The sequence below is a fragment of the Mercenaria mercenaria genome, chromosome 10 (assembly GCF_021730395.1).
Source record: "Mercenaria mercenaria strain notata chromosome 10, MADL_Memer_1, whole genome shotgun sequence".
Taxonomy (NCBI): Eukaryota; Metazoa; Mollusca; class Bivalvia; order Venerida; family Veneridae; genus Mercenaria; species Mercenaria mercenaria.
In genome coordinates this window covers 79,029,697-79,040,795 of record NC_069370.1, presented here as the reverse complement: position 1 = coordinate 79,040,795, position 11,099 = coordinate 79,029,697, and the positions used below count along the sequence as shown (strand labels likewise).

The window sequence follows — 11,099 nt, the reverse complement described above, 5'->3', positions numbered from 1 at the left end:
CTCCATCAGGGATTTTGGCTGAATTATGGCCCCTTTCGACTTAGAAATCTTGGTTAAGTTTTTCGTACCAGTTCATATTTAGACAAAGTCTTTTGAGATAAAGCTTTGAAACTTTCAACACTTGTTTACCATCACCATGTCCAGTTATAGACAAGAGCACATAACTCCATCAAGGATTTTGGCTGAATTATGGCCCTTTTTGACTTAGAAATCTGGGTTAATATTTCGTACCAGTTCATATTTTGACAAAGTCTTTTGAGATAAAGCTTTGAAACTTTCAACACCTGTTTACCATCACCATGTCCATTTATAGGCAAGAGTACATAACTCCATCAAGGAGTTTGGCTGAATTATGGCCCCTTTTGACTTAGAAATCTTGGTTAAGTTTTTCGTACCAGTTCATTTTTGTTGTAAAGTGTTTGACATATGGCTTTGAAACTTCTATCACTTGTTTAGTATAATAGTCTCTATCTGTAGGAAAGAGAACATATTAACTCTGTCATCTATTTTGGCTGAATTATGGCCCTTTTTGGACTTTGAAATTGGTTCTGTTTTCATACAAGGCCATGTTTTGTCAAAACTATTTGACATATGGCTTTTAAACTTTGAACACTTGCTTATCATTATGATTTACATCAGTAGGCAAGAGTACATAACTATTTTGACTGAATTATGGCCCTTTTTGGACTTTGAAATTGGCTCATATATTGCCATTTAGTGCAAGACTTATCGAAATCAAAGTAATACAGGAACATTGTTTGTCTAATATATTTATTTCTTTTGTCTTAATATCCGTGGAAATATTTTGACCCCATTCTTCAATCAATTCTTCGAATAGTCGAGCGCGCTGTCATCAGACAGCTCTTGTTCATATTTCTGTAAGAACCAAAAACTAATTCAAATATTTAACATGGAAAAGTAAATATGTTGCATTCTGCAAGCTAAGATATTCTGAAAGTTTAATGTTGTCATATTCGATAACAAGTGAAGAATTTAAAACAAAACTGTCATTTAGATAATTAAAAGGTGCTCAGCATTATGTACAGTATCAATGTCATTATCTGACATTTAAAGAAAAATCAACAAAAAGTTACGTTATAAAATAGGTAACTTATAAACATGTAGTTATTGCAACTTCGGGATTAACATCTTCAGGCTAGTTTACTGGACCTCAAATCAAGGTTAAGCTTTAGAGGACAATATTCTGCCTGATCTTCATGAGACTGATCTACTCCGAAGGTTTTTCTTTACGAAGTTGACAGGTCATTTATATGAAATCATAGAAAAAACTTTGTACACACTCTATTCCTGATCTACATGAAACCTACTCAAAATAGATTACTTTATGACGGGCTATCTTGGGTCAAAACTTATATGAAAGCAGAATGTTTGTCTTTATGAAATCTAGATGGCATTTAAAACTGGGCCATCTAGTTCATTACATTGGAAACAGATAGATATTGTTGTTGTAGTAGGGTAGAGTATAAGGGTGCATGCACTTATATCCTTGCTATTGAGCTAGCTTTTATAACGACGCGGTAGTGTCCGTCTTAGATGGGAGAGTTCCCTTGTTCGATTCCCGGTCATGTCTGAAGTATTTACAGTAGTAAATAAATCGATTCGTTTGTAACAGACTAAAAGTACTTCAGGTCTGACAGGGAATCGAACCCGGGACTTCTCACACCTATGGTGAACACTACCATTTTTGGTATTTTTAGGATTATTTCAGCCTATCAAAAATGAAAAAAATATCGTAATTCTGTCATTGCAGGTCCGCTACCATAAGCCACGGTGGTAAATTAATAAACTGTCATGACATATAACTAACTGGAACAACTGATAGACCTTCCTGTTGAAACGAGGCTGAATCCACTCGAAACCCCTTGCTCTAAATATCAAATATTTTTAGGCTTCAATTTTCCGACACACTTTAAGATTAATGATTTTTATATATAATCGGCAGCCAATTATATTCATAATACATGTACATTTCGTGGAAGTTGAACAATGGGGGTTTAAGTGTCCGGTACTGTATCACAAGTTTTAACGTTGTCTTTTTAAGGACCTGTCGCGTGATTCTGACCTGGATTACAACGCCAAATGACACATAACATAACATGTTGAAATGTATTTATTTCAAATATATTTTAGTACACTTGCAATTAATAATATAAATAGAAATTATTTCTGTGATGCCTTAATAAGTTAATTCAAGTTTCCGGACATTCTCTTGGAGAAATAATCAAAATAACTGACTGAGATGCAAACTATTCGAGTAGAGCTACATCTCGTCTCCAAGTTTTAGCCTTTTATAAGTAAGATGAACACTATCCCAAGAAGAATGTTGGCGCGCTCGAAGAACGTTCCCGTAACGTCAAACCAGTACTGGCATCTGTAAAGATTTTTTTACACCTAAATTCGGATCGACGCCTGCTGGATCATAGTATTTTAAGAAATGAGGAACAAAGATTTTATTTGTTTTTGTTGGGTTTAACGTCGCAGCGACACATTTATAGGTCATATAGCGACTTTCCAGCTTTAATAGCGGAGGAAGACTCCAGGTGCCACTGACCTTCCGTAAGCCAACCGGATGGCTTCCTCACATGAAGAATTCAGCGCCCCGAGTGAGGCTCGAACTCACATCGGTGAGGGGCAAGGAACAAACATGTTACGATGTAGAGTTGAAAGTCGGTATCTCGAATTCCATCGGACGATAACTGAAACTGGACTTTAAATTGAACATAGGTTTAGGTGTTTTCGGGACGGAACATGTTAACTTCTTCGAGATAAGGAATTTCGGGATACCGTGTTGAAATAGTATTTTACGAAACCAGAAAAATGCTAGCACTAAAAGAAACGAGTAGAAAATAAAAAAGGAGTGTTCAAAGAAAAGAAAAATAAAGGAACGGAAAAACAAGACTAGTAGTTTCAATTAGGTCTTTTTTGTATTGCAGTGTAAACAGTTTTGAACAACAAAATTGTCTATCCGAGACTGAAACCAGGAATGGGTTCACACATTGAAGTATTGTACTCGCAGTAGAGCCCAGTCTTGCATAAAACAGTTGGTGGGTAAAATAATGAGTCTTTAGTTTCACTGTGACATGATTCGCCAGCACCTGGAAATGAATCGTAAAAGCAGTAAGATATTTGAAAAATGGAAAAATAATTTTCAGATCGGAAGTTTTTTAATCAATTTGTTCTAAGACTTTTAAAAACTGGTCGCAAATAAAATTGGTTCCTCTTGAAAAAACCATCCCAGTCCGAGACTGCAAACGGAGGTTCCGTGTATTGCAGAAGGAGGTTGTGTATTGCAAACAGAGGTTCCGTGTATTGCAACAAGGAGTCCCGTGTGTTGCAAACGGAGGTTCCGTATATTGCAAACGGGAGTTCCGTGTACATTTTGTATTGCAGAAGGAGGTTGTGTGTTGCAAACGGAGGTTCCGTGTATTGCAGACGGGAGTTCCGTGTATTGCAAACGGGAGTTCCGGGTATTGCAAACGGGAGTTCCGTGTGTTGCAAACGGGAGTTCTGTGTATTGCAAACGGGGGTTCCGTGTGTTGCAAACGGAGGTTCCGTGTATTGCAAATGGGAGTTCCGTGTATTGCAAACGGGAGTTCCGTATATTGCAGACGGAGATTGTGTATTGCAAACGGAGGTTCCGTGTGTTGCAAACAGAGGTTCCGTGTGTTGCAAACGGGAGTTCCGTGTATTGCAAACGGAGGTTTCGTGTGTTGTAAACGGGAGTTCCGTGTATTGCAAACGGAGGTTCCGTATGTTGCAAACGGGAGTTCTGTGTATTGCAAACGGGAGTTCCGTGTGTTGCAAACGGAGGTTCCGTGTGTTACAAACGGGAGTTCCGTGTATTGCAAACGGAGGTTCCGTGTATTGCAAACGGGAGTTCCGTGTGTTGCAAACGGGAGTTCCGTGTATTGCAAACGGGAGTTCCTTGTGTTGCAAACGGAGGTTCCGTGTGTTGCAAACTGGAGTTCCTTGTGTTGCAAACGGGAATTCCGTGTATTGCAAACGGAGGTTCCGTGTATTGCAAACGGGAGTTCCGTGTGTTGCAAACGGGAGTTCCTTGTGTTGCAAACGGGAATTCGTGTATTGCAAACGGAGGTTTCGTGTATTGCAAACGGGAGTTCCGTGTGTTGCAAACGGAGGTTCCGTGTGTTGCAAACGGGGGTTCCGTGTATTGCAAACGGGTGTTCCGTGTATTGCAAACGGGAGTTCCGTGTGTTGCAAACGGGAGTTCCGTGTGTTGCAAACGGAGGTTCCGAGTATTGCAAACGGGAGTTCCGTGTGTTGCAAACGGAGGTTCCGTGTGTTGCAAACGGGAGTTCCGTGTGTTGCAAACGGAGCTTCCGTGTATTGGAAACGGTAGTTCCGTGTGTTGCAAACGGAGGTTCCGTGTGTTGCAAACGGGAGTTCCGTGTGTTGCAGCTTTATTTTGCAAAATCCAGATATAGATTATACACCATTCCAAGCGTCTTTAAGGGTCGTAGTCGGAACATTGTTAATCTTTAATAATGTCCGGGTTTGGGGTTTTTTTTGTGCAAAAATTGTAGATTCTGGAGCTTGCGGAATTTCGGGCTTTCTTTAAATTATACAAAATGTTTCTTCGGTAATATTGCTTTTATGCTTTAGTTAATAAAATGTGGAAGTTTTATAAAATCCGGGAACAGGTAGAGCCAAAATTGGCATTTTAAAAAGATATGTCAGTAATGACTAAAAGTGACAATGGAATATATTCTGGTTGAGTTTTGGTATGTAAGCTGGTAGCTCATTACCCACTCATGGGAATGGATTGAAACTTCACATTGAGCTGCATGGTATCATGTTTTGTTGAATAATTTCTTAGTACGGTGCATCGCAACAAGTTTTTCAATGCATCGTTAAATGTTTAAATAGATGGAATGAAGTTTTGCATTAAATGGTTTTAAAATACAATGCGTTGAATGCAAATTTATTGGACAGGATGGAGTTTTAAACTAGACGGCGTTGAAATGCACTGCACTGACTGACTTGTTTATGAATGGATTGTATATTTAATAATGTTGGCGGTTACAGCCGCTAATAGGAGATCCCTGCCAGTGCGTACAAGATTAAAGAAAAGAACTATTATTTTACTACTTCGATTTCTTTATTTTTAAAGCATCATCTTCAAATACTTTTGCGGCATTATCGTTAATTTAACACATTTTAATGCACAGCAACCGAAATTGCTTTCATAAAACACTATATGCAGTAAGATGCGCGTAATAACACTAACTTTAAGTAGCAACAGTACAAGCTATCTTAACGTCACTGACCCAGTATGTCAGTACAAGCTGTCCTAACGTCACTGGCCCAATATGTTCAAATTTGAAACTTCATAAAGGTACAATAAGTAATCTATATCTGCGAATTGTGTGGATCTCATGACATACATATGGTAGTACTTTTTTTTTAACACCATACTGCATAATTCCAAAATCACAGCTGTAAATATACAGACCTTTGAGTGTTGCTGCTGGCGCTTTACAATCCTTGAGGTTTAAATAGCTGAGCTTTACCCAAAGTGAAATTAAATACTTACCGACTTCCGTAAAACATGCCTTGCAACAGCCGCAGTAGCCGCCACCCATCCTGATTGTTCCGTTGCAATTTTCCGGATCTACGAAATTACACTTTACCAACAAACAAGGTGGAAACTGGCATATAAGTCCGGTTGTTACCATAACAACGGTTGCTAACACGATAGCCACTCCGCTTCCGTTTGCATTCATATTATAAAGCTGACACCCTGTCTGTATACTTTAAAACAACATACGTTCACAGCAAAAGGTCATATATTTAATTATCAAAATTCTACTGATAAGAACAGTGTAATCAGGTTTAAGGTCAATGACAACACGCTGTCTATCAAAGAGTTCAGTGTCATCCAGAAGGGCACTCGCTGTCAGAATGTTGTTTGATTTTAGCGAGAGAGGACGCAGTGGCCAAGTGGTAATGTTGCCAGACCGAGAAACCAGAGTCCTGAGATTGAGCCCCCGGTCTTCAAGCTAAAAAACATTCGGATAAGAATCGCTTGTATGGGAGCTTTTCACCTAGCATGCGAAACAACAAGGGGAACTTCAGTGCAATTTTCTGGATCTACGAAATTACACTTTACCATTCCACAATGTGGAAACTGACATATAAGCCCGGTTGTTGCCATAAAACGGCTGCTAACACGATAGTCACTCCGCATCCGTTTGTATTCATATTATAAAATTGACTCCCTGCCTGTATACTTTAAATAACATACTTTCACAGCAAAAAGGTCATATATTTAATTATCAAAGTTCCACTGATAAGATTAAGGGTCATTGACAACACGCTATCTATCAAAGAGTTCAGTGTCTTCCTGAAGGGCACTCGCTGTCAGAATGTTGTTTGATTTTAGCGAGAGCGGACGCAGTGGCCAAGTGGTAATGTTGCCAGATTGCGAAATCAGATTCATGAGATTGGATCCCAGGCCTTCAAGCTAAAAATAATAGCATTCGGATAAGAATCGCTTGTATGGGAGCTTTTCACCTGGCATGCGACAAGGGTAACCAGTAATTTGAGTATCCACTGTATCTTGCACTATCCTCTATCCGTATATACAATTACTTACAGTCTTCTTAAGATGTCACTTATAAGGGCGACTGCAACTGCTGTGATTGGAATTTCACTAAATCTTCATCATAGACTGTACAACAACACTAAACTATTGAAACATTGTTCAAAAGTGACATAAATACTAAGCATAGAAAAATCTTTTTATTTTTACAATGTATCTTGTTATACAAGAAAACTTTTAAATATATAATATTCTAACAAGATAAAATGCATCACGACGAGTTAAATGATGTCATTTCTTAATTCAAAAGCATGAAAGAGAATGTCCCCAGGAGAAAAAAATAACTGTAGTCTGTGAAAAGTAGGGGACAAAACAATTAGGTCTTGCGTATTGCGGTGTAAATAGTTTTGAACAACAAAATGTGTCTATCCAAGACTGAAACCAGGAAGGGGTTCACATGTTGAAGTATTGTGCTCGCAGTAGAACCCAGTCTCGCATAAAACAGTTGGCGGGTAAAATAATGCATCGACGGGGTCTTTACTTTTTTCACATGTTTCGCCAGCACCTGTAAATGGAACGTAAAAGCGGTAAGATGTTATGAAAATGGAAAAATGGTTAATTAATCAATAATTCTTAGACTTTTATAAACTTGTCGGAAATAAAATTGGTTCCTTTTGAAAAAGAAACACCTCAGTCCGAGACTGTACCCTCGGATTTTTGTCGATAACTTCAAGTAATTTTCCGACGCCTTGGATTCTAGTTATGTTTGGGACTACTGTTTGACCCACCAGCTCCATAACAGGGGTTCCGTGTATTACAGCTTAATTTTGCAAAATCCAGATATACACAATACATCATTCCATAGGTCCTCAAGGATCGTAGTCGGAACATTGTGAATTTTTAATAATGTCCTTTTTTGCCAAAACTGTAGTTGTCCCTGCATAAAATTCTGCAGCTTGCGGAATTTCGGGTTTTCTTGAAATTATCCATACTTTTACTACGGGTTACTATGGTAATTTTGCTTTTGTGCTTAATAAAATGTTATGAAAGTTTGATAAAATCCGGGAACAGGTAGAGCCAAAATTGACATTTTAAAAAGATATGTCAATAATGACTGAAAGTTACAATGGAATACATTCTGATTGAGTTTTTGTATGTAAGCTGGTAGCTCATTACCCACTCATGGGAATCGATTGAAACTTCATTTTCTTGTCCACTGTGATGAGCTGACATGCATTGTACAGGTTCGATAACTGTTTTGTATCTTTTACAAATTTTTGCCTCTTTTTCTACTTTTATATTCATCCATTTGGTCATTTCCTTTAGTGGAAAGGCTGTTAAGTAGCCGAGCGTTGCTGTCCCAATAGCTTTTGTATTTTAACGATAAAGTCAAAACGTATTAACATATTTTTAAGATTTTAAAAAGTTATATTATCACCCTTGGAGTTCTATAAAATGATGTAATTTTTTTTTTTTTGAAAGAAATCAAGAAAAAGTCTTGTTACGGAAAAGATGGACTAAACAGTAAGTTTTGGGAAGAAGTTATAGATCTGTTGTACAAAAAGTGAAAAAGATTAAAGTGGAATTATGCGTATTTTTCAAGTAAAAATCCAGTTGAAATAGATGTGTGTAAAAAGGGTGGAGGAAATTATAATTTTAAAACCGATATACCATACTCTTCCTGTTATCAGTACAAAATAATAAGTTATCCAAATGTGACTTTTCTTGTTTAATGACTTGGGCAGTATTTTAAGAAAATTCAAACTGCACGCAGGAGTTGCTTCCCTTCAACTTCAGAAATCTCTACATATAGGTATGGGAGATCCCTGCGTACAGAACTATTATTTTACTACACCGATTTCTTTATTTTTAAAGCATCATCTTCAAATACTATAATAATGCGGTATTGTCGATAATTTAACACATTTAAATGCACAGCAACCGGAAACTGCTTTCATAAAACATTCACCAAAACACACTATATGCAGTAAGATGCGCATAATGACACTTTGATTTTAAGTAGCAACAGTACAAGCTATTCTAACGTCACTGGCTCAATATGTCAGTACAAGCTATCCTAACGTCACTGGCCCAATATGTCGGTACAAGCTATTCTAACGTCACTGGCCCAATACAAGATTTTCAAATTTGAAAACTTCATAAAGGTACAATAAGTAATCCATCTCTGCTAATTGTTTAAAAACTTCAAAGGTGGATATCATGACATACATATGGTAGTACTTTTCTTTATTTTTAACACCATACTGCATAGTTTCAAAATCACAGCTGTAAATATACAGACCTTTGAGTGCTGCTGCTGGCGCTTTACAATATGTACCGGATATCCTTGAGGTTTAAATAACTGAGTTTTTCCCCCAAGTAAAACTTAAATACTTACCGACTTCCGTAAAACATGCCTTGCAACAGCCGCAGTAGCCGCCACCCATCCTGATTGTTCCGGTGCAATTTTCTGGATCTACGAAATTACACTTTACCATCCCACAATGTGGGAACTGACATATAAGTCCGGTTGTTGCCATAACAACGGCTGCTAACACGATAGCCACTCCGCATCCGCTTGTATTCATATTATAAAGTTGACTCCCTGCCCGTATACTTTAAAATAACATACTTTCACAGCAAGATGTCATATATAATGATCCAAATTCCACTGATAAGAACAGTGTAAACATATTAAGGGTCATTGACAACACACTGTCTATCAAAGAGTTCAGTGTCTTCCTGAAGGGCACTCGCTGTCAGAATGATGTTTTAAGCGAGAGTGGACGATGTGGCCAAGTGGTAATGTTGCCAGACCTAGAAACCAGAGTTGTGAGATTGAGCCCCCGGTCTTCAAGCTAAAAAATAGCATTCGGATAAGAATCGCTTGTATGGGAGCTTTTCACCTGGCATGCGACAAGGGTAGCCAGTAATTTGAGTATCCACTGTATCTTGCACTATCCTCCATCCGTATGTACAATTACTTACAGTCTTCTTAAGATGTCACTTATATGGTCGACAGCAACTGCTGTGATTGGAATTTCACTAAATCTTCATCATAGGCTGTATAACAACATGAATCAATTGAAACATTGTACAAGCGACATAAATACTTAGCATAGAAAAATCTTTTTATTTTTACAATTTATCCTGTTACACAAGAAAATCTTTAAATATATAATATTCTAACAAGATAAAATCAAATTTGTATGTCAAACATAATCTGTTACTACATATTATAATAAAGAGTCACATTAAATGTTCTAAACATTAAATCAAGGCAGATGGTACACTATGGTGAAATATGCCACAGCAAATGGTACACTATACTTCTTTAAATGCATCACGGCGAGTTAAATGATGTCATTTCTTAGTTCAAAAGCATGAAAGGGAATGTCCCCTGGAGAAAAATATAATTGTAGTCTGTGAAAAGTAGGGGACAAAAATAATTGTAGTTTGTGAAAATTATGTTCAATAACCTAAAAATTAAACAATGAATTAAAGCCTAAGTATTCTTCAACGTAAGTACAAATGCTACTACAAAAATGCAAACATTTAAAAGGACTAAAATGAAAATTTCAAAATATCTCCATGTCCTTTACTGTAACAAAAGAAATTTGCTTTTCAACTACTCCGACTTCTAGGTTAGCAATTTTATTGTTAAGGTGCGGTTTTGCTTGTAACAAAAATCGTTCATTAAACATATTTCTTGTAAATGGTCCATTTGACGATGATAATTAATAAATGCAAATAAAAAAAAATAAACAGCAAATTACATCAATAGGAAACATTAAATCAACATGTTTGAAAAATAAGTACAGTGTAACAATAGATGTTTAACATGAATATCATGAATGTATGATTATAAAAATAATGACAATAATCTTATTGTTACAGACTCAGGAAAAGAACAATTATTTCCACAATGAAAAGCACCAAAAACACCAAAAAGAACACTTTGTCCAGGAAAGTTGCAAAAGTTAACCAGTCTGGCTTTTCTTTCCCCGCCAAAATATTATAAGTCAATGAATGAATCTGTTTTAGTTCATATAGAATATTGGATAAAGCTGATTTTATATTCACAATGTCAGTAATTTGTCTTCTTTCAGTGTTGTTGACTTCATTTGTTACACCGTTGGGTTGGTTTACTAATCCATTAGGTCTATTTACTGATCCGTTAGGTTCATTAGAGGAACTTATGACGTCCATTTCATGAGTCTCATGTAAAAGATTGTCCCATTCTATTTCACGTATGTTGTTTATGGTATAGCTTTTCTCATTTCTGTTAACTGGTCGCCTTTTTGGTGTAACTTTAATGAGAAACTGGAAACAAAAGTAAAATTCAGACTAGGGACAAAGATATGCACTCGAGTATAAAATAGATATATCACAAAAATGAGTTAGACCTGCATATTTCCAGTTATTTGATCATCCATTTCTTCCGAAATCTCTAATGACTAATATAAGAATATAATATTAAGACGAAAGTCACCATTTTGAGACAGAGATTGTTTAA

At 36.8% G+C, this 11,099-nt stretch overlaps 1 protein-coding gene across 1 annotated transcript in view; it reads right to left on the bottom strand.

Moving 5' to 3' along the window:
• Window positions 1–2,926: 2,926 nt before the first annotated feature.
• Window positions 2,927–11,099, bottom strand: part of LOC123561190 (neuronal acetylcholine receptor subunit beta-3-like) — a 31,408-nt gene continuing 23,235 nt past the window's right edge. The window contains exons 9-11 of the mRNA XM_053516570.1: window positions 8,982–10,906; window positions 5,576–7,148; window positions 2,927–3,116 (exon numbers count right to left, since the gene is read on the bottom strand). Of these exons, the coding sequence (XP_053372545.1) occupies window positions 10,475–10,906 (432 nt within the window). The 3' untranslated portion in view covers window positions 2,927–3,116; window positions 5,576–7,148; window positions 8,982–10,474. The remainder of the gene's footprint in view (window positions 3,117–5,575; window positions 7,149–8,981; window positions 10,907–11,099) is intronic.